The sequence below is a fragment of the Hyperolius riggenbachi genome, chromosome 6 (genome assembly GCF_040937935.1).
Source record: "Hyperolius riggenbachi isolate aHypRig1 chromosome 6, aHypRig1.pri, whole genome shotgun sequence".
In the NCBI taxonomy this organism is placed as follows: Eukaryota; Metazoa; Chordata; class Amphibia; order Anura; family Hyperoliidae; genus Hyperolius; species Hyperolius riggenbachi.
Genome location: NC_090651.1, coordinates 242,279,704 through 242,304,763, shown reverse-complemented (window position 1 = coordinate 242,304,763; position 25,060 = coordinate 242,279,704). Strand labels below are relative to the sequence as shown.

Here is a 25,060-nt window from a genome sequence, read left to right as displayed (position 1 = left end):
CTTGCAATTGACAAAGCAGCAATGAACTTTTTTTCTTTCTTTTTTTTTTTTTTTGTCAACTCTGTGTGATTGGTAAAGCTATGTACACAGTTTGTGTCACTGTCACCTGAAGCAATCCTTGCTGATTATTATGATGTTGTTGGTGACTCACCGGAGAAGACACACTCATTTAAATTCTTGCTGCCCTTTCTCCATAGAAATGTGGGTAGTCGGCATTTAGTCACACAAAGGACTTTCCATTCTAGTATAATGCCTCAGTAAATATGCTTTTGTAACTTTTTATCCTGCCAGACACCCTGACGGCCTTTAAATCTTCTGGTGATGTTGCCAGTATTAATTCTCCTTCTTCTGGATCAAAGGAATCTTTACAAGTGTCCTGTGCCTGCCATCTCTAATTACCTGTCTCTCCTTCCTTGTGTACTGTAATTAAGTACATAGTGCTCCCTGTTGAGGGAATGCAGTTGTCTTAGTTACAGAAAGGAGAGTTCCCTGCCTAGGGTCATTCACACCAGACATGCTGCCCTGTGCTGGACTTTGTTGTATAATGCAAGTACAGCTCAAAAGCTTTTTTTTGTTGTTGTTGTTAAAGCACACCTGAAGCGAGAGGGATATGCAGCCTGACATATGGAGGCTGACACTGATTTTCTTTCAAACAATGAAAATTACTTGGCTGTCCTGCTGATCCTCTTAAGGGCCCTTTTCCACTAGCAATCGCTAGCGTTCACGCTGAACGCTAGCGATTGCTGAATCGAAAAAGCTAAAAATTTACCGGCGATTTCCCGACGTTTGCGGCTGCGATTTTGCTATGCTATGCACTGCATAGCAAATTCGCGGCAAAAGTCGCTCCGCGGCGTGATCGCGATCAAGTAAAAAACGAATCGCGGTAGTGGAAATTACCTACCGCGATTCCTATGTTAAAAAGCAAACCGTAGCGATTTTAAAATCACTAGCGGTTTGCGGTTTTGCGATTAAGCAGTCGCAAGTTTACTATATCAGAAATTGTCCTGGAAATGGCTCAGCATGCCCTGGTACATTCTCTGCTGCAAAGGAGCAACTCTGTCCTCCCATTGGAGGTACCTGTGAGTGGCTCTGATAACTCTGCACGCAAAACTTGCAGCGCGTGTCCTGCAAAACTTTCTGCTCACATTTGAGCCAATCATGAAGCTTCTCTGCAAACTGCAGCTAATCGTGATAAGCCACTTGCATCTGTAATCCAAGTGGCTCCAATACCTCAGCGGGTGGGACTTAGCACTTTCCTCTCCACTCTTCTTAGTTTTGCAGCAAGTAGGCCCTCTCTGATCTGCACTACAAGTGAAATGTACTGTGCTCCACGTGCTACCTGGAGTGTCATCGCTAACAAGGGAAGAGATACCCGGGAGTGTGTACAATTCAGTGGGAGGACTGTGACAATCAGTGATGGGTTCACGAGTAGATAAGTAGCCGAATTTGTGATTCTAATGAGGCTTAATTGCCTCAGGTGTGTGCATGGGAGACAGGGGGTTAATTACTAATTAATTACAAATTTGTGACATAATTCACATTACGGCCTACAGTGTGACCAAAGTTCTTACACTGTTTTTGTCTAACTCGCAGCAGAGCACCGAGATAACTGGTATTGTTTAATGGACATAAATATGTCAACCACTGTATCCCTCTCATTTCAGGTGCACTTTAACCATTAATTATAATGGGATAATTAAGAAAAAAAATGTAAAAAAATCATTATTTCTCCGTTTTCGGCCATTATAGTTTTAAAATACCACATGCTACCGTAATTAAAACCCACACATTTTATTTTCCCATTTGTCCTGGTTATTGCAACGTTAAAATTATATACCTAGTATAATGTACGGTGACAATATTTTATTTGGAAATAAAGGTACATTTTTTCAGTTTTACATCCATTGCTAATTTTTAGCCCATACATTTATAATAATATTGCCCTCTTGACATACATATTATTTTTTTATTCCCTAAAGTCTGTAGATGTAATTTTACTATTTGGCCACAAGATGTCCCTACTGTGCCAAATACTATGTAGCTTACAAGTAAGCTACATAGGAAACAATGTGTTGCTACATTGTTACTAGGGAAGTGACGCAGGTTTTAATGGAAGCCTGCATCACGGGTGGGCTGCGGGAAGATTAATGAATGTTCCCATTCATAAATCTAACGATCGGGCGGCGGAAAGCAGCAGACATTGTCGGCGGGAGGAAGCATGGCGGCCCTATTTAAGAATAAACACTGTTTTTGAACAAAAACAGTGTTTATTCTCGGGGGAAAAGTTTGGATTGGCACAGGGGACTTTTGTACCCTGCAGCCAATCCCCCCTGCTACTACCAACATCGCGATCGCTGGCATTTGCCCGCACGATTGTGGGCAAATACCCCCAAACTGCAGAGATGTGACTAGTGCATCTCTGCGGCTCTAGCAGCTGCCGCTGCGAACGTGAGGCTCACGTCCGCGCGGCATAAATGGTTAAACTAAACATTGAAAATCAAAAATCTTCCGTGTAGTCAAGTCATGTTGGAACAGACCACAAAAAAACTGCATTCCATTGTCAGCAGATGTAAAGCAAAGAGTCAGGCGGCTTCACGCAGTAGATTGGTGGCCCGTGTACCACACCGCCAAAAACAGTGTTAGTATGTGATAATCCCTGTCTGGCCGAGATCCAAACAGGAAGTGATGCTCGTTTGCGGTCACTTCCTGTTTGGGGAACACGGAAGTGCATGGAGGCATATTTTAAAAAAATATGCTTCCGTGCATGTGCGCCGCACCGCCACCACCACCTTTTTTTTAAAACACTGAGTTGCCATAGACTTACACGACTTCCAGTCCGCTGCAGGAGGCGCACAGTAATGCATGTATGCGCTCATATTAGATAGGGCACTTCCGGCGTGAGTCCCCAACATGAGGAGGGTGACCTCCTCCATAGACTTTCATTGCTCGGGGGGTGATGCGGTAAATTTACCGCACCACCCAAGTGTGAGAGGGCCCTCGGGGTCATGCACAGTTTGAAGTCCTAGTCCAGGCTCCCTTTTTATTAATGCAGTAGGTTCCCAACTAAAGATTATAAGGCAAGGTACCCACTACAGAATGCTAATCACAATCTCTTAGCTTAGTTTTTGCAAACATTTTGTACAATGATTCAGTAGCGTAGCTAGAGATTATGGGGCCCCATAACAAAACTTTCATGGGGCACTCAGATCTAGGCACTCTTTAGCCATGCCACCTGCTCCTACCCGATAGATAGAATTTAAATTGCACTTTACGTTCTCGTGCAATCTACACTGCAAATAGTCCATGGGCACTGATAGTCAGCGCAAGGGTGGATGAACACAAGAAAATTAATGGTGAACACATCAAGTACTACCTGGGCCCTCTCTGCTCCAGGGCCCCATAGCTGCTGCTATGGCTATTGCTACGCCCCTGCAGTGATTTTAGAGTGATTTCTAGTGATTTTTGAAGCAATTTTTTTTTAGTGCTTGCATTTGCAGAGCAGTTGCAATTTGCGATTTGCACATTTGTCTTTTTTTTTTTTTTTGCTTGGATACTAAAATTGCTGAAAAATCGCTTTTGCACAGTGATTGCAAAGCAATTTTGTAGCATTCCTATCTTTTGTATTGGAGTGCTATCACTCCAAAAATGCTGTAGGGCCCACGATTGCGAATTGCCTAATCGCAATCACTCCTGTGGGCTCATCTATATTGACTTTCGTCAATATCCAAAGTAAGTAAAAATACTCTAGTGGGCCATAGCCCTAAAAGGCGATCTGTCAGTAGAGAGTCATCACAATGACGATCCAAGTGGTTCAACCCGCCCACTCCCCACTACGTAGGTTACCCCACTGCAGACTTTTCTGTGACTAAAGTCAGTAGGACTCTTGTTAGCTAATCAAGGAGATTTTACCTAGGAAAAAAAAATTGCTACACAGGATTAGTAAACTTTTGTGCCTGATGTTGGAATGTGAACAGCAGAAGGCTAGAGATTTCAGTAACTTATTTCTTGCTAACATGCAGTCGGTAGGGTTGCCAGGTCGGCTGATGGAGAAAACCGGACAGGGGGTGGAGTTAGGGGTGGAGTTAGGGGCGGAGTCAGAAGCACACTTTTATGTAGAGTTGGGCTAAGCAATGGGCTTTTTTTAAAAAAAATTTATAGTATTTATATCGCACTGACATCTTCTGCAGCACATTACAGAGTACATAGCCATGTCACTAACTGTCCTCACCAGTAGTACTGGTCCAGTGCACATAAGAGACAGTTTTTCACCAGTAACTGCACATAAGAGACAGCTTTTCACCAGTAAATGCACATTATAAGAGACACCTTTTCGCCAGTAAATGCACATAATAAGAGACAGCTTTTCCCCAGTAAATGCACAAGAGACAGCTTTTCACCAGTAAATGCACATAATAAGACACAGCTTTTCACCAGTAAATGCACATAATAAGAGACAGCTTTTCCCCAGTAAATGCACAAGAGACAGCTTTTCACCAGTAAATGCACATAATAAGAGACAGCTTTTCACCAGTAAATGCACAAAAGAGACAGCGTTTCACCACTAAATGCACATAATGACAAACAGCCAGTGTTCCCAGTATATGTAGCCAGGGATATATGTGCCCAGTATATGTAGCCAGGGGGTATATATGTCCCAGTATATGTAGGCAGGGGTGTAAATGTCCCAGTATACGTAGGCAGGGTTATATATGTCCCAGTATATGTAGCCAGGGGGTATATGTGCCCAGAATAGGTAGCCAGGGGGTATATGTGCCCAGAATAGGTAGCCAGGGGCTATATGTGCCCAGAATAGGTAGCCAGGGGCTATATGTGCCCGGAATAGGTAGCCAGGGGCTATATGTGCCCGGAATAGGTAGCCAGGGGCTATATGTGCCCGGAATAGGTAGCCAGGGGGTATATGTGCCCAGAATAGGTAGCCAGGGGCTATATGTGCCCAGAATAGGTAGCCAGGGGGTATATGTGCCCGGAATAGGTAGCCAGGGGCTATATGTGCCCAGAATAGGTTAGGTAGCCAGGTGCCCCCCACCCCCCCCCCCCCCCGCAGGAGGAGAACAGTGCAGCAGAGAGAGAGCTGGGAGCAGCGGTGGAGAAGGGGGGCAATCTCCCCCCCCTTCCCTCACCTTAGGGTGCTCTCTCTCCCCCGCTGTCTCCTCCAATATGATGTGCAGGCTGGCGGGTGGCTGCGGGCGGAACTTACCTCTGTGTCGCAGGCGCCGGAAGTTCGGGTCCCGCATCCGCTGAGATTCGACTCAAAAAAGATCCGGATCAAAGATTCGAATCATTCATGAGCCGGACAACACTATTCAGACTGATTAGTGTTGTCCGGCTCATGAATGATTCGGATCTTTGATCCGGATCTTTTTTGAGTTGAATCTCAACGGCTGCGGGACCCGAACTTCCGGCGCTGGAGCGACACAGAGGTAAGTTCCGCCTGCAGCCACTCGCCAGCCTGCACATCATCCTGGAGGAGACAGCGGGGGAGAGAGAGCACCCTAAGGTGAGGGAAGGGGGGAAGATTGCCCCCCTTCTCCACCGCTGCTCCCAGCTCTCTCTCTGCTGCGCTGTTCTCCTCCTGCGCTGCGGGGGGGGGGGGGCTCTAAACCGGACAACTTAATTGTCTGGTTTAGCATGCCTTTTTGCACCGGACACAGCGCACAAAAACCGGACTGTCCGGTGTAAAACCGGACACCTGGCAACCCTAGCAGTCGGTATACTCTCCAACAGGTTTATAAACAATATCTAATTACAATGTAATTTTAAAAATAAAAATGTTTTGAAAACAAAAGGAAGATCGTTAAATGGTAGCTATTCAGACCAATGTAGCACAATGGAAAGCCTGCAATATCAGTGTATTTTCTTACACTTTTAGTTATGGGGGCAACACCACATTACATGGCAATGTGTGGCTCAGAACATTGTATAGCACAGATGTAACCCTTCATTTATTTTTTCTGAGTTTGCTTACCTCCAAGTTGCCATTACTGGCTGCCATGGCTAGAGCAGTCCTGCCCAGCTGGTCTTGGACATTGACATCAGTTCCTTTTTCCAAAAGATAGTCCAAAGAGTCTAGTTTTCCAGTCTCTGCAGCAATATGTAGAGGTGTCAGATTCCCAGAAGCCTCCAGTCCTAGAGGAACCCCATGTTCACTGAGCAGCTGCATAATATGGACGTGGTTGCTCACTGTGGCCCAATGTAAGGGTGTCCACTGGTTGTTGTCACCTACACATGGGTCTAGGTTTTGTTTTAGCAATAGCTGGGTGATAAGCGTGTGCCCATTTGCAGCAGCTAAGTGCAGAGCTGTGAGACCTCCTTTTGTGGGAATAGTAGCGCTGGTACCACGATGAAGCAAGGTTTCAGTCACGTGGGTGTGGCCGCTCCATGCAGCATGGTGAAGAGGAGTGCAGCCCGAGGCATCCTGAGCATTTAGAGAAGATCCTCGTTGAATCAATAGTTTAACTGTGGCTATGTGACCATTTGAGGCTGCACAGTGTAGGGGGGTCCAGCCAAGATCATCCCTGAGAAAGAAGAATAATAAAGGTATGATTACTCTCTGTAGTGTGCCAACATTGGATTTACCCTGAACTGTGCTTTTTTTTTTTTTTACAGCACCTCACCAAGGTTTGCTGGAGGACAATATTTGGGAGGCCATTTTATGGCAAGGAGTGTTAGATTATAGGTCACTGAGTTCCGAAACAGGAACAAAGCAAGGCCTTGTGTTTGTAAGGTAAACATGAAACAAGTTTAGGGTCTGATCTGAGCAGGAGTTGAGGATTTGATAGGACAGAGCATCTTGAATGTTAGCTGTATACTGTGCAACATTCTTAATAGATTACAGGTTAGATTTGATAAAAGCAACACATCTAAAGGAAATCTTAAACTGAAAGCCCTTTTATCAATCAAATATTGATCTGGAATGGACGGTAAGCTATCATTTGAGTTTTTCTACTCCATGAACATTTACAAAGTAGTCCTTTGTGAAGTAAAAACAAACAAACAGCAAATTCCTTTATTTGAATCTTCATCCAACAGTCACTTAGGTCCTGTTCATACTCGTAGACGAAAATAGCAATTGCAATCGCCTAGCAAATGCAATTTTGCATTGCTTTTCCAGGTAATTTTTCAGCAATTGCATTTTGCGATTCTCATTTGAGTGAATGAGAATTACAATGAAGTGACTTTTAAAAAGTTCCAGAGGCTTCCTGGATTCTCCCACAGCCCACCGTTCCAGCACAGAGCCCCCCTATAATTAATAGCATTTCTAATAGGTTTCTTCTGCTGCCGTGAACGATCATGCACGAGAATGGTCCACACGAGTCCAGTAGAACAAAGCCCTTGTGCACATACGAAAAAAAACAACAAAGCACACGTGGCTTTGTTGTACTGGGCTTGCACAGATCTTACCTGTGCATGCCCTGTTCGGATGGATCTCATTTATCCAGAATAGAGTGATTAAAGCTGTAGCAAAAGTGGAGCAGCTGCCCAGACCTGCCATCCCCAGGCAGCCAAATGCTTTCAGTACATTTTTTGCATAAAGTACAGAAGTGCAATAAACTTTGTACAATGCTAATAAGTGCAAATTTACCATCATATGCATTTAAAATAATGTGAGGCTAAACCTGCCATTTACAAGTCTGAAGTGTAAATTCAGCTTCATAAAGTAAAATAACTGTTATGACTTCCATTTAATCACCTTCTTAGGGAACAAATAATTATTTTGCCAAATCACAGGTCTTGGTACAAAGGCATGAAAGGAGTTGTGTTTTACAAGCATTCAAAGCGATAATAATTCTATCCTGACAAATGATTTGTATCCCTTCACAGTTGATCATTATGGAAATTGCAGCCAACAGACGTCTGTAAATAAGCGTTAAATTGTGCAGAGGCTTAACCTGGCAAATAGACATCAAGGCTAGTAAAGGCTCAGTGTTATACATGGACAAAAAGCCTAACCTCAAAACCTCCATTGTAGTTTATGTACAGAGGCACCAGTAAAACCAGAACACATTATTTAACTAGCATGCTCAGTCAGTGAAAAGGACAACTCTTTTCAAGCAATTCTAACTTTTGCTGAGTAAATGGATAAGGCTGGGTTTTCACTTGTGCCGAGCGTCTGTCTCAAAGATGGACTTGTGTCCTCCGATTACGCTTCTCAGGGCCGGTTTTACCATAAGGCACTATAGGCACATTCCTACAGGCGCCTTATGTGGCAGAGACGGCTCCCCTCCCCTCCCTTCCTGAATGTCTCCTCTCTCAGCAGAGTACGGCGATGTCACTTACCATCCGGCTCCAGTACGGCAGCCACTGGCACATAGTTAGGGGCGGAGATCCGAGGCTTAATCAGAGCCTCCTGTGAAAGTAAGAGTAGCGTGGTGGGCAGTGTGGGTATTGCATATTCCTCCCTCTGTCCCTGCACCGCACCAGTTGCAGCGATTTTGCTGGGCAAGATTTGGCTGGGCAGGCCCACTCTTTGAATTACACCGCTGCAAGGTTCATGAATATTAATGCATGGCTAGCGCTAAACGTTTTTGTGGGGTTTAATTGCAGTCTTGGTCACCATTGGAGAAATGTGTAGGGGACAGGAAGTGTAGGGCAGCAGAATGAATGAGTGTGGTATTCTATTTCAGAAGATATAGTTTTTATTGCTGCCTGTGTCACTTCTTGAGTCACTTTCCCTCTTCCTGGAATACAGGATGTGATGTAAATTCTCACATATAGCAATACAGAAAAACAATAAAAAGCCCAAAAAGCTTGTTACTCCTTTTTGCACTAAAATACAGTATATTTTTTCTCTGGAATTCACATTAACCTCTTACTGATACCTAACTCTAATCACTCCCCTTACTGTTATTCCCTTCCAAAACTTACTAACGCTACCAAAAAAGGCTAAATTTCCCTACAAAAGCAAGAAGTTTTAAATCAGGATGATACCATTTATTGGCTAACTAAAAATGAATACGAATAAACAAGCTTTCGGCCTTGCAGCCTTCATCGGGCTTATATCCTGTATTCCCTACAAACTCTCCTAACCTTTGCAATTTTGTGACCAATTGACCTTCCTATGTGCTAATTATTATAGAAACTGATGAAAATCAGTGCTGCAACAAGCATGCCCGTTGTTGATCCGGTGCATGGCGGTGGTGGCAAACGATATCTGCAGCCACGTGGGGTGCTAATGCAGAAGCAGGAGCGTCTGGACATTAGCGGCGGCCAGACAGGTGAGATATTTTAACATACAGGCACGTAAACATCTGGGGGGACACGCGGTGGATGCAGCATCACAAAAATGAATCGGCCTGCAGTATATGGGCAGCCAACAGATCTCTCTGTGATTAGATTTGATCAGAGAGAGATCTGTCTCTTGGTTGGTCTTCTCATGCATTGCTAGATGGATGAGCACCTTAACACTAACCAATGACATAAAAGGGAACCTTAATTGAAAAAAAAAAGTTTAACTTACCTGGGGGCTTCTACCGGTCCCCTGCAGACATCCTGTGCCCGCGTCAGGACAAACCGATCCTCCGGTCGCCCACAGTGATGAATTTTCATTTTCGACAACTGACCAGACAGTGGGTGTCTGCGCGGCCCTGGCTGCATGCGTCCTCACCCATGCTCACATCCCCATCCTGCGCATGTGCAATACGAGATTCTTAGTAATGCGCATGCACAGGACGGTGATATGAGCATGAGCAAGGATGCGTTCGGCCAGGGCTGCGCAGGCGCAGTGACCTGCCAACTGGTTAGTCGGCAAAAACGAAAGTCCATCACTGCAGGGGACCGGAGGATCAGTTTGTCCTGGGGCGGGCACGGGATGTCTGCAGGGGGCCGGTAGAAGCCCCAGGTTATTTTTGTTTATTTTTTTTAATTAAGGTTCCTTTTAATGAATACTCACTTATTGGCGTCTTCAGTGCTTTGTTGGTGCCAAAAATCACTACTGGAAGGCAAAAATAGGGTTCAGCCACATATAAAATAAACAATAAATAAAATCCCCTTCAATTTCAACTGATCCCATTCCTGAGAGCTCCATGACTTTTGTATGAACACTGCTGGTTCCAGGTTCTGATAATTAGAGACAGTAATAAGACTTAATAAGTTTTCCTCACTCTACAAAAATATATTTTATTGTAGATGTCTCTTGTTCTCACTTTCTCAGAGAATGGGATGTGAAGAAATACTCCCAGACAGTGACACTGACAACAATAAAAGTATAACCAGTTTTCACTTTAATCAAAACTAAAATATTTTCATTGTGATTCAAATGTGCTCTAACACACAGCACACAATGAACCAGGGGTGTAATTACAAATACCACCTTCAAACAAACCTGTCATCAGTCTTTTCTCCTTGTTGGAGCAGTTGCTTTACGAGGCGAGTGTTCCCATTCCAGGCAGCCAGATGAAGCGCTCTCCATTCTGTGCTGGCATTACACAAATCCTGCGGCAGGCTCGACTCCTCACTTAACTGCAGACACCTCCTGGCCAGCTCTGCCTCTGGAGTCAGTCTTCCCACTTTCTGCTGCATGCCTTTGAAATGAGAAGTAAGGTTACATTATTTTCCAACATTCAAATTAAAGTTAATTTAACAACTCAACAGTTTACAACAACCTATGGCACTCATGGGGCCTGATTTACTGAACCCCAGGAAGTACAAAGTGTATGTTGCTTTGCTTTGCACTGATAGCGATCACAGCTGTCTGTCCATGGTAACAAACACACCAGATGCCCCCCTGCAGTCTATCTCCTCCCTCGCTGTACTCTCAGTCCACACTGCTGTGAAGCTGTTACCCCATATGCTGTCCCTGCCATGTGCCTACGCCAGGGCCGGATTTACCATAAGGCACTGTAGACACTACAGGCACCTGACGATGGAAAGGCGGCTCTCTCCCTTCCCCAAGTGCCCCCCTCCATCCTTCCCTATGCAGAATCTTGATGAGAGAGTAAATGATGCTCTTGGCATTCCACTAATGAGATCTCCCTTCAGTCAGTGACACCTCTAGCTACTTAATACTGAGGTTCCTATAGCTACCCAAATGTTTGGGGGCACCTGTAGTATCTTAAAATTGAGGGTACTTCTGGCTACCTAATACTAAGGGGCACCTGTAGCTACTTATGAGAAGCAAGAGAAAAGGGCCAGCTGGGCCAGCCAGTACATCTGCAATGCAGTTCAGTGGGGGTTCATAGAGGGCGAAATCTAAGGTGCCAGTACATCTGTGCCTATAGGCTCCTGTGAGGTAAATCCAGCCCTGGCCTACGCAGTTGGTAAAACTTTCAACTGCAAAGGTACAGAGTGCTCCCGGCAATGGGAGTACTCAGTCAGGGACTTTAGTGAGGCTAACAGCAGCAGAATAGTACAGATTGGAAGGACAGCGAGGGACCAGGTAGACTGCAAGAGGCTGGGAGAAGCCCCTTTTTATTTTCACTTAAAGGAAACCTGAGATATCAGCAAAAAAAAAAATTGATACTCAGCTGGGGCTTCCTCCAGCCCCATGAGCACCAATGCATCCCACACCATCCTCCCGAATGCCTCCATTCAGCCGCAATCACTCCCGGTAATCTGGCTCAGTCCCCTCCGCGCATGCGCAGATGAGCCGACTGGTACGGCTAAGCCAGTTGCTGGGGCTTATTGTCGCCGAAGGGAGACACTCGGGAGGACGGTGAGGGATGCATTGCTGCTTATGTGGCTGGAGGAAGGCGGGGTAACTATCAAATCTCTTAGTAACGCCACTTCAGGTTTACTTTAAACAGCATTCTTGTCCAATATTGTTGTGATGGGTTTCTCCCCACCAACACCTGCATGTCCCCCTCTAAGGTAAGTAAGGATAATTACTGTCTTGGGGGTTGATTTATGGTGGAATCTGTAAGATCCCTTTATAGTACACCTGAGGTGGGAAGGGAGGGGGGGGGGGGTACATACTTTCCGGATCCTTACAGAGCCCACTGTTCTAGTGTAGGGTCCCTCTACAACTTCTGCCCATGCTCCTGGAAATGGGCAAGTAAGTGAGCTCCTTGCATGCCCAGAAGAACAAAGCACAGTTTTTTTCCTACGTGCAGGAGCACTTCATTCTACAAGGCGCGAGTGGACCTCACTTATGCATGCCCAATCATGCTGAGTCAAATAAGTATAGCGGGAATGTGCCCTGGGACAAGAGATGTAGGTGGATCTAGAAAACCTTTAGACCAGGGGTGTCAAACTCTGGGGGGGGGTTTTCCTCCGTTCTCCATACACGCGTGCCCCACGTGGTTGCCTAGAAACGTGGCCGCGTATGTGACGTCTGACAAGCAGAGGCTGTGGACAGGTAATGTATAACTTGCACCGGGGGGGACAATTAACATTAGATGGACAGCATCGAGGCGGCGAGTTGGTGGATGCGGCATCACAAGGCCGATTCCGGATTGATTTCAGCATGAAATCAATGGGGAATCGGCCTGCGGTGTATGGGCAACTGACAAATCTCTCTCTGATCAGATTCAAAGAGAGCTTTGTCTCTCTGTCGAATCTGCCCATCATCGCTAGATGTATGGCTGTCTTGCAGGGTACTAGTATGCTCCCATGCTTATTACACCAGGAATGGGGGGGATACCTTATGGCCCACCTAACACTTGTAACAGGGTGACTGAAGTGAATTATAAAAAAATGTTAGACACTTACAATACCTCAGTATTGGGAGCCTATGGGGAAGCAGGAAATTTGGGTGCATGAGGCAGTTGGACGAAAAAGGGCACCGCCTTTGACTCGCATATTAAATATCGTTTAACAGGCGCCGAACAGGAAAAAAGGGCGCCTGTGATAATTTATGTTTTCAAACTGCATCCGTCATAATTAATGTTTCCCAACTTCGCCGGCGACCAGTAACGTTTACACATAAAATAATACTTATTTATAGTTTTTAGTGAAATCGTAATGTAATATTTAAATAATCACTTTTCATAAATCATTATTTTCAACACATAAAGCTGTCAACAAATAAATTGTAATATACTTGTTTTTTTTTATTAACTCTCTGTAAAACATTATTATCCACCAAATAAACTGCGCAACAACAAAATCATAATATATCGTTTTGACACACTTAATACTTATAAAACAGTATTATCCATCTGATAAACCGAGCAATAGCTAAATCTGACGAATAATGGTTACAAACATACTAAACATATCTATCGTATTTAACTAAAACGTTATTTAAAATGTCATCACTTACTTTTTGTAAAACATTATTATCCACATAATCAAGTGATCAGTAGTACATTGTAATATATTTTTTACAGTCACTATTTGTAAAACATTATTATTCACCCAATAAAGCGATCACTAAGGGGGGATTTAGGGTTAGGCACCACTAGAGATGGCCCGAACCTCCGATTTTCGGTTTGCGAACTTCCGCAAAAGTTCGGTTCTCATGAACTTTCACGATCCGCAATAGACTTCAATGGGGAGGCGAACTTTGAAAACTAGAAACACTTATGGTGGCCAAAAAAGTGATGGAAAAGATGTTTTGAGGGGTCTAACACCTGGAGGGGGGCATGGTGGAGAGGGATAGACACCAAAAGTCCTGGGGAAAAATCTGGATTTGACGCAAAGCAGCGTTTTAGGGGCAGAAATCACATTGAATGCTAAATTGCAGGCCTAAAGTGCTTTAAAACATCTTGCATGTGTATACATCAATCAGGGAGTGTAATTAGAGTACTGCTTCACACTGACACACCAAACTCACTGTGTAACGCACCACAAACAACTGTTTGTGTAGTGACGGTCGTGCTGGACTGGTGCGCACCATGGCCAGAGTGCAGTCCGTGGCGGTTTTCAAGCCCATATGGCTGTGGTAGCTCAGTGATAGAACAACAGTGACTGTCAGGTAGGTATATGCAGTGATGGGTATTATAATGTGCACCTGTCACACACAGACAGGTACCGGACAGGCTCAGTGACACTGCGTGCGCTCACGTAGGTAGGTAGGTGCACTGAAGTGAACAACAGGTAGTAGGTATATGCAGTGATGGGTATTACAATGTGCACCTGTCACACACAGACAGGTACCGGACAGGCTCAGTGACACTGCGTGCACTCACATACGTAGGTGGGTGCACTGAAGATAACAACAGGTAGTAGGTATATGCAGTGATGGGTATTACAATGTGCACCTGTCACACATACAGGTAGTCACTGAATGTGCTGGGCCTGGCAGTGGCACACACAGTAGGAATTACCAAGGCTGTCTATGCAACACAAGTGTCAGTGGGACACACACACACACACACACACAAAATAGATCACAAGAACAAGATTAGCTCTCAAAAGAGCTATTGAGGAGTGCTTTTTTAGCAATAACAATCAGCCAGGAGCAAGCTAACAAGCTCCAGGAGGGAGTGTAGACTAATTGGCTACAATGTGCCTGCTGACTGTGATGTAGAGGTTCAAAGTTGACCGTCATGATGCACTATGGGGGCGAACCGAACTTCCGAAAAAGTTTGCGGTTCTCCGCGATCGCGAACCACGGAAGTTCGCCGGAAACCGTTTGCCAGCAAACCTTTCGGGCCATCTCTAGGCACCACCAGGGGGGTCTTAGGGTCAGGTACCACCAGGGGGATCTTAGGGTTAGGCACCACCAGGGGGGTCTTAGGGTTAGGCACCACCAGGGGGGTCTTAGGGTTAGGTACCACCAGTGGATCTTAGGGTTAGGCACCACCAGGGGGGGTCTTAGGGTTAGGCACCACCAGGGGGGTCTTAGGGTTAGGCACCACCAGGGGAGTCTTAGAGTTAGGCACTACCAGGGGAGATTTAGGGTTAGGCACCACCAGTGGAGATTTAGGGTTAGGCACCACCAGGGGAGATTTAGGGTTAGGCACCACCAGGGGGATCTTAGGGTTAGGCACCACCAGTGGGGTCTTATGCCGTGCATACACGGCTCGTTTTATAGGCCAGATCGAGCCAACGGCTCGATGCCGGCGCATCCCCGCTCCTCCGCGCGTGCGCTCGGATCGATTGCCGCTCGTCCCCTCGGCGCTTCCTTATCACCGCTCGATTCCCTGCCATTGTATGCGGCGGGAATCAAGCGGGCACAGGTCGAGCGGCATGATCGGGCCAGCTGAATATTATCAGCTGGTCGATACACGGTACAGAAACGTACTGTGTATCCCCAGCATTAGGGTTAGGCACCACCAGGGGGATCTTAGGGTTAGGCACCAGCAGGGAAGTCTAAGGGTTAGGCACCACCAGGGGGGTCTTAGGGTTAGGCACCACCAGGGGGGTCTAAGGGTTAGGGATAGGTAGAGGGAGGGTTCTGTGTGACAATAGGGTTAGGTTTAGTTGTAGTGAAATGTTAGTAATATTTACTAATGTTTTAGTACAGTTATTACGAACTTACTTATATTTTTTTATGATTTGATTTTTTGAAATATGTGAATTAAGTTTTAATCTGTACTAAATGACGTTTTAAAGGTTTATCAATTTTATAATAAAAATTGTTACAAAATATCGTTTAGAAACTTTATAGTAGTATAAAATGTAAAGATATGTTTTTGGATCCTGATCTGGTTAAATCATTAAAAAAATAAATAAATAACAAACAGTACTTAAACATCGTTTATGTAAAATCCGTTTTAAAACATAATAATTATTATCATCATTGTGAATATACAAACGTTATTGTAATTTTCCGTCTATAATTACAGAGAGGAGCGTTTTACCAATACAACATTTCATAGACATTACTTAATCATTTGAATTTGTAAAACATTATTGGAAACAAAATATTAAAATATAATTGTTTTATAAACGATATTTCAGATTAACGTTTACACCAGGCGCCCTTTTTTACCCGACGCCCTTTTTGCATGTCCTTGCCTATGGAAAGTCTAGAGCACAGGTGTCAAACTCAAGGCACTTTGGCTGTAAGAGACCCTCCTTGCCATTTTATGTGGCCCTTGATAGCTTCAAATGTTCATCATAATAAGTGATGCTCACTTCCTGTGGCCAAAGAGGTCATGTGCATGTTAGCGCATTGCTAAAATACGCAAATTAATGCCGCGTATTGGTAAACTACACTTTTGCACATGCGCGATGTGTAAAACTTGTGGGGGGATTGCACACACGCGTCACCATAGACTTACATGACTTCCGGTCCGCCGCATGTCACCACAGGTTGCCACAAAACTGTACGATAACATAGATTTGCCTTAGTGTCAGGGATGAAAATGAAAATGTCACCTCCGTCGCACTGCATCGGGATAAAAGTCACCATAGGCTTTTCATTGTAAAAATACCGCACTGTCCCAGTGTGAAAGGCCCCTGATCTGATTGTTTAAGGCACAAGGCAAATTAGTTATCACACCGACATCACATTAATTTGCGAATGAGTTAGCAGGTAAAGGTGCGCAATCATTTACTCGTATGGGTGTGTTTTTATACTCTTGCAGTTTAATTATGCCTCTTGTGTTGGTTTCTTCGGGCAGAAAAGACACCCATTAGCACACTACAATACGATATATCAGTCACCAAAATCAAATAATGTACAATTGCTGCTAATTACCTGGCGAGACTGACAAAGTATTGTGCAGCTCCAACAATAAGCACTCAGCTGTTATTAATGCAACCACAATAGATTGTTTTGTTCTCCAATTAGTAGGCAGATAGCATGCAATTACTGCTTATTACACACATAAAACCACATCTAATAATGACAACCTTATAAACCAATAGCTGTAACACTACTTCAGGAGATTACACAGCAGAACCTAAATCATGTAAAACGGCCATTTATTAACATGACTTATAGCAAATCTGTGACTTTCTAAAATAAAAAAGTAAGATACTTACCTTAGTAGAGGGAAGCCTCATGAGCCCACCGCTGGTTGCTAAGACCCTCCTCTTCTTTGCAGCCGAGCTCCCATGTGTGTACCACGGCCGCAGCCAAAAGAAATGTGCAGCCCGGCTAATACACAGATGGGAGCACAGCCACACTAACCTATTCCACAAGCACTGGTGATTAGGTTCCAAGGGTCCCTGGACAGGCGAGCTCGAGGCGGGTGAGGGAAGCCACCGGATTCCCCTGAGGCTTCTCTTTACTGAGGTAAGTCACTTTTTCCATAAATTTCACCTTAAAGAGTAACTTTACCAAAAGATGGAAGTAGGGGGAGAAAATATATCAATACATTACAAAATGAGAAATTGAAAAATAGAAGATAGCTCAAGAAATGATTGATAATCGATGTGTAATTTGATCCACAGGGAGTCTGTGGGCAATAATTTTTACTACTACCAAACAAGAAAAAAAACAGCAATAACTGCCATTAGCTATAAACTACTAAAGCTAGCCATACATCCAGGGCCAGGCCAAGGCAGAAGTGAGAGAGGCTTCAGCCTTCAGGGATAAAAACAGCTGCCCTGTGACCAGCCTGGAAGTGTCTCAGCAGATCTATTGTACACTCTGCACTGCACTTCTTGGGCCTTCAGTAAAGGTAGCCATACACTGGTCGATTTGCCATCAGATTCGACCAACAGACAGATCCCTATCTGATCGAATCTGATCAGAGAGGGATCGTATGGCTACCTTTACTGCAAACAGATTGTGAACCGATTTCAGCCTGAAACCATTCACAATCTGTGGTGGTGGTGCTGCCGCCGCTTCCCCCCATCCCGCATACATTACCTGCTCCGCCGGCGCGACTCCCGGATCTCCGCTCTTCTTCTCCGCTCTGGTTTGGTCTCCGGCATGCTTCCCTTCTTCCTGTCTGGGGGAAGTTTAAACAGTAGAGCGCCCTCTACTGTTTAAACTTCCTGCCGGGACAGGAAGAAGGGAAGCATGCTGGAGACCAGACCAGAGCGGAGAATGAAGAGCGGAGACCCGGGAGTCGCGCCGGCGGAGCAGGTAATGTATTGCGGCTCTATTGCGTCGGTCGTCGGGCACTCGAACGCCGATAGCGATGCGCTCTTTACCCGCGGGCGATCGACGGTTATTTTCCGCACGGCACGATCGACGGGATCGGACGGAATGGATCGAAATTCGGCATGTAGCGCGAACGATTGGCAGCAGATTTGATCCCAGTGATCGAATCTACTGTCGAAACGGCGGCAAATCGGGCCAGTGTATGGCCAACTTTAATGTTCTTTGACCAATAGCATAACACCTAAAATCGGGGTGAACCGCAAACTTTATGCGAGTTTGACCCACCCCCTACACTACATCATTAGGCTCAACTTTGACCCTCTACATCACAGTCAGCAGACACAGGGCAGCCAATCAAGCTACACTCCCTCCTGGAGCCCCCCCCCCCCCACTGTATAAAAGGCAGCTGCGTCGGCCATGATCTCACTCTGTGTGCTGAGTAGTTAGTGATTGAAGGGAGAGAGGTTGCTGGCTGCTGCTGCAGAGATTAGGGAAAGCTTAGTTAGGCTGTTGTTAGGCTTGTTAGCTTGCTCCTTGCTGATACTTATTGCTAAGAAGCACCTCAAAACAGCTCTTTTGAGAGCTAATGTTCTTTTGATGTGTTTTTTTTTTGTGTGACCCACTGACACTTGCATATACAGCCCTGTAGTCGCAGCTGGCCCTTGGTAATTGCTATACTGTGCAAGGCCCAGCACATTCAGTGACTACCTTTTCACTGCATACCTGTTCATGTTTACTGCACCTGCGTGACAGCAGCACGCAGTGTTATATATACCAGTCACTGCATACCTGTTCACGGTACCTGTGTGTGTGACTGCTGCATATTTGTAATACCAGTCACTGCATACCTGTTCATGGTACTGTGTGTGTGACAGCTGCACATTTGTAATACCAGTCACTGCATACCTGTTCACGGTACCTGTGTGTGTGACAGCCTGCACATTTGTAATACCAGTCACTGCATACCTGTTCATGTTTACTGCACCTGCGTGACAGCAGCACGCATTGTTATAAATACCAGTCACTGCATACCTGTTCACGGTACCTGTGTGTGTGAGACAGCTGCACATTTGTAATACCAGTCACTGCATACCTGTTCACGGTACCTGTGTGTGTGACAGCTGTACATTTGAAATACCAGTCACTGCATACTTATTCATGCTACCTGTGTGTGTGACAGCTGCACATTTGTAATACCAGTCACTGCGTACCTGTTCATGTTTACTGCACCTGCGTGACAGCAGCACGCAATGTTATAAATACCAGTCACTGCATACTTGTTCACGGTACCTGTGTGTGTGACTGCTGCATATTTGTAATACCAGTCGCTGCATACCTGTTCATGGTACTGTGTGTGTGACAGCTGCACATTTGTAATACCAGTCACTGCATACCTGTTCATGTTTACTGCACCTGCGTGACAGCAGCACGCAGTGTTATAAATACCAGTCACTGCATACCTGTTCACGGTACCTGTGTGTGACTGCTGCATATTTGTAATACCAGTCACTGCACACCTGTTAATGGTACCTGTGTGTGTGACTTCTGCATATTTGTAATACCAGTCACTGCATACCTGTTCAAGTTTACTGCACCTGCGTGACAGCAGCACACAGTGTTATAAATACCAGTCACTGCATACCTGTTCACGGTACCTGTGTGTGTGACAGCTGCACATTTGTAATACCAGTCACTGCATACCTGTTCATGTTTACTGCACCTGCGTGACAGCAGCATGCAGTGTTATAAATACCAGTCACTGCATACCTCTTCACGGTACCTGTGTGTGTGACTGCTGCATATTTGTAATACCAGTCACTGCACACCTGTTAACGGTAACAGTGTGTGTGACTTCTGCATATTTGTAATACCAGTCACTGCATACCTGTTCACAGTACCTGTGTGTGTGACAGCTGCACATTTGTAATACCAGTCACTGCATACCTGTTCATGTGTACTGCATCTGCGTGACAGCAGCACGCAGTGCTATAAATACCAGTCACTGCATACCTGTTCACGGTACCAGTGTGTGTGACAGCTGCACATTTGTAATACCAGTCACTGCATACCTGTTCATGTTTACTGCACCTGCGTGACAGCAGCACGCAGTGTTATAAATACCAGTCACTGCATACCTGTTCACGGTACCTGTGCTTGTGACAGCTGCACATTTGTAATACCAGTCACTGCATACCTGTTCATGTTCACTGCACCTGCGTGACAGCAAGCAGTTTTATATACCAGTCACTGCATACCTGTTCATGTTCACTGCACCTGCTTGACAGAAAGCAGTTTGATATACCAGTCACTGCATACCTGTTCATGGTACCTGTGTGTATGACAGCTGCACATTTGTAATACCAGTCACTGCATACCTGTTCACGGTACCTGTGTGTGTGACAGCTGTACATTTGTAATACCAGTCACTGCATACCTGTTCATGTTTGCTGCACCTGCGTGACAGCAGCACGCAGTGTTATAAATACCAGTCACTGCATGCCTGTTCACTCTACCTGTGTGTGTGACAGCTGCACATTTGTAATACCAGTCACTGCATACCTGTTCATGTTCACTGCACCTGCTTGACAGCAAGCAGTTTTATATACCAGTCACTGCATACCTTTCACTGCACACCTGTGTGACAGCTGCACATTGTATTAGTCAAGTCAGTGCATACCTTTCACTTCACCCCCCCCCCCACCCCCCCCCCCCCCCCCCCAATATGGACAAAACAACAGGCAGAGGCAGAGCCAGACGCAGGCCACCCGGCAGGTCCTTTCGAGGGATTTCGTGCGGCCCTAGACCAAAGTACAGTGCTCAGAAGAAGGCACATGCCGTCAACTCCCAAGATTGTCAGGACGTAGTTGACTATTTAACACAGAACACCTCATCTTCCGCAGCCACCAGCACTACTACTAGCACCACATCAGTTCCATTTGACACTTCGCAGGAGTTATTTGGTGGAGAATTAACTGATTCACAGCCACTATTGTTACAACAAGATGAAGGCACTAAGCAAGTTACACCACCTCATATGTCTGAGTTAGGCATCACTATGGACATAAGGTGTGAGGAGGATGATGAAGTACCTGCTGTTGGTGCAGTTTTGGAGGTGTCTGATACAAGCGAAGTTGTGGAAGATGATGATGACAATGATTATGATAATGAGATACTTACATGGATGTCACGTGGGATCCTACTAGACATCATGACCGGGGACAGTTCAGGGGGGGAGTCAGAGAGGAGTAGGAGGAGACGAGTTGCTGAAGCAGGGGGAGCTTGTTGTCAGAAACAGCTGGTGGCAGTGTCCGGCAGCATGTATCACCACCTATGGACAGCCAGCCAACATGCCCTTCAACATCAGCTGCTGACCCCACCATAGTGCCATCACCCCAGGGTGGCTCAGCAGTGTGGACATTGTTTTGTGTGTCTGCCTCAGATATGAGCAATGCCATCTGTACTCTCTGCCACCAAAAATTGAGCCGTGGAAAGGCCAAGACCCGCGTAGGGACAACTGCCTTATGAAGGCACATGTCGAAAAAGCACAAACGGCAATGGCAAGACCACCTGAGCAAAAGCAGCACACAAGAGAAAAGCCACCCTCCTTTCACTCTTCCTCATTCAGGTGCATCATCTTCAGCCGCTTTCTCCCTTGCACCTTCACAGCCACCCTCCTCCACTCCGCCTCTGACCTTGAGCTGTTTCTGCTCCTCTGCCCATAGCAGCCAGGTGTCTGTGAAGGAAATCTTTGAGCGGAAGAAGCCAATTTCTGCCAGTCACCCCCTTGCCTGGCGTCTGACAGCTTGCTTGGCGGAACTGTTAGCTCACCAGCTGTTACCATACCAGCTGGTAGACTCTGAGGCCTTCCGTAAATTTGTGGCAATTGGGAAACCGCAGTGGAAGATACCAGGCCGCAATTATTTCTCAAAAAAGGCGATACCCAAACTGTACCATGAAGTTGAAAGGCAAGTGGGGTCATCTCTGGCACACAGCGTTGGGTCAAGGGTCCATCTGACCACGGATGCCTGGTCTGCAAAGCACGGTTCGGGCAGGTACGATACTTACACGGCACATTGGGTCAACCTGGTGACCGCTGGAAAGCAGGGAGTACGTGGCTGTGCAGCGGGCCTAGTTGTGACACCTACGGCTTGCAGGCAGGCCTGCTGCCACCACCTCTCCTTCTCCTCCTACTCCTCCTGCTACATTCTCTTTGCTGTCGTCTCCTCCTTGGCTGAGTGGCAGTGCTACTCTACTGGTGCTGCGATCTCTCCAGCTACACACTCCCAGCTCCCCAGGGCCTATGCTGCATGCCAGGTACGATGGTGTCACGCCATCTTGGACATGTCTTGCCTCAAAGCGAAGAGTCACTCTGGAGCAGCTCTCCTGGCTGCTCTGAACAAACAGGTGGAACAGTGGCTGACCCCGCACCAACTGGAGATCGGCAACGTGGTGTGTGACAACGGCAGCAATCTCATTTCGGCTTTGAGTTTGGGAAAGTTGACACATGTACCCTGCATGGCACATGTGCTGAATCTAATAATTCAAAGATTTGTGTCTAAGTACTCAGGCTTAGAGGATGTCCTGAAGCAGTCCAGGAAGGTGTGTGGGCATTTCAGGCGGTCCTACACGGCCATGGCTCGCTTGGCCAATTTTCAGCGGAGAAACAACTTGCCGGTGAGGCGCTTGATTTGCGATAGCCCGACTCGCTGGAATTCATCACTCCTAAAGTTTGACCGCCTGCTACAACAGGAGAAAGCCATCAATGACTATCTGAACAGCTACGGTCAAAGGTCAGGCTCAGGGAAGCTCGGCATTTTCTTGCCAAAGTACTGGTCACTCATGCGTAATGCCTGCAGGCTTATGCGTCTGTTTGAGGAGGTGACCAACCTGGTGAGTTGCAGTGAAGGCGCCATCAGCGACTTGACCCCATATGCTTTCTTCCTGGAGCGTGCCGTGCGTAGAGTGGGAACAATCATCAGCAGAACCAGATGTTTCCTCAACACCTGTGACAGCACAGAGGAGGGGGGAGGAGGAGGAAGAGTTACCTGGGGAAGAGGAGTCAGATGAGGAAGGTGTTTTTTTTGAGGAGGAGGAGGCGGAAAAACAACCGCAGCAGGCGTCGCAGGGGGCTTGTGCTGCTCACCTTTCCCGTGGTATTGTTCGTGGCTGGGGGGAGGAGGAGAACTTACCTGACATCACTGAGGAAGAGCAAGAGGAGATGGCTAGTACGTCGGCATGTGACTTTGTGCAGATGGGGGCTTTTATGCTGTCCAGCCTGTTGAGGGAACCACATATAAAAAAACTCAAGTGGAATGACCTGTACTGGGTGGCAATGCTACTAGACCCTCGGTATAAGTACAAAGTGGCGGAGATGTTACCAAATCACCAGAAGGCAGAAAGGATGCAGCACTTCCACCGCAAACTGTCATACTTGATAGAGCATCCTGTCCTTGCCTGCGTGGACATGGTAGGAAGAGGAAGACTACTGGCAGTGGCACCTTTATTCCGTTGTGCTGTGACATCACCCTTAAATGCACCGTAAAGCATACTTGCTTTACAGTGCATTTAAGGGTGATGTCAAATGCTTTACAGTGCATTTAAGGGTGATGTCACAGCACAACGGAATAAAGGTGCCACTGCCAGTAGTCTTCCTCTTCCTACCATGTCCATGCAGGCAAGGACAGGATGCTCTAGTGATCTCATGGTGATGTCAGACATGCGGACATTCTTTAGTCCAACACCTCGCCTTAGCCCTTCCGGATCCACCCTCCACCAACGCCTGGACCGGCAGGTAGCCGACTACCTGGCCTTAACAGCGATGAACCCCTGGACTACTGGGTGAGCAAGCTTGACCTGTGGCCAGAGCTGTCACAATTTGCCATCCAACTTCTGGCTTGCCCTGCCTCTAGCGTCCTGACAGAAAGGACCTTCAGCGCAGCTGGAGGCATTGTCAGTGAGAAGAGAAGTCGCCTAGGTCAAAAAAGTGTTCAGTACCTCACCTTTATCAAAATGAATGAGGCATGGATCCCGGAGGGCTACTGCCCACCCGAACACTAAGTCAGTCCCCACACACAGCATCTCTTCCCGCACGCCGTGTGACTGCCTGCCCCAAGATTAAGTCGCTCCCCACACAGCATCTCTGCCTGCAGGCCGCTTGACTGCCTTCTCCGCCACCACCAACAGGGTCCAGGACTCCAGGTGGATTCCTGAATTTTTAAGGCTAACAAAAACAATAATAATTTTTTCTGTTGCGTGTACATGCCTGCTTAATTTTTCTGGCTGCACTGCAGCTGCAACAACAACACAAAAGGCATGTACATGTGCCAATTCCCCTTCGTGATCATTACCTTGCCACGGTGAAGGGGCTTGCGTATCACAATGAAGGAATGACCGCCGGCTATTTGAGTGTGACAGGTGCACATTATAATACCCATCATTGCATATACCTACCTGACAGTCACTGTTGTTCTATCATTGAGCTACCACAGCCCGATGACCATATGGGCTTGAAAACCGTCATCGCCTGCACTTTGGCGATGGTGCGCACCAGTCCAGCAAGGCTGTCACTACACAAACAGCTGTTTGCAGTGCGTTACACAGTGAGTTTGGTGTGTCAGTGTGAAGCAGTACACTAATTACACTACCTGATTGATGTATACACATGCAAGATGTTTTAAAGCACTTTATGCCTCCAATTTAGCATTGCAATTTCTAACCTTAAAACGCTGCTGTACGTCAAATCCAGGGACTTTTGGCGTGTATCCCACTCCGCCATGCCCCCCTCCAGGTGTTAGACCCCTTGAAACATATTTTCCATCACTTTTGTGGCCAGCGTAAATGTTTCTAGTTTTCAAAGTTTGCCTCCCTATTGAAGTCTACTTTTGCGGAAGTTCGCGTTCGAGGTTTGCGAACCTAAAATCAGAGGTTCCAGCCATCTCTAGTTCCAAGACCATTTTATCAAGACTAGTTTCACTCTCTCTGGTTTATTTTACCACATCCAGCAATCCCTGAGGTCTGCACCCATACATTAACTCAAATAGTGAGAAACCAGTGGGGGTGATAGACAGTCGTTTGCAGCTGCTTTATCTAGAACATTCTACACACATTTCCATTCCCCTTTGACATAAACTGAGTGCCCATGGCAACTGTTGGTTGCCA

General features: G+C 46.2%; 1 protein-coding gene across 1 annotated transcript in view; it reads right to left on the bottom strand.

Moving 5' to 3' along the window:
* Positions 1-25,060, bottom strand: part of ANKRD65 (ankyrin repeat domain 65) — a 48,980-nt gene that overhangs the window by 8,521 nt on the left and 15,399 nt on the right. The window contains exons 2-3 of the mRNA XM_068242761.1: positions 10,343-10,541; positions 5,987-6,536 (exon numbers count right to left, since the gene is read on the bottom strand). Of these exons, the coding sequence (XP_068098862.1) occupies positions 5,987-6,536; positions 10,343-10,539 (747 nt within the window). The 5' untranslated portion in view covers positions 10,540-10,541. The remainder of the gene's footprint in view (positions 1-5,986; positions 6,537-10,342; positions 10,542-25,060) is intronic.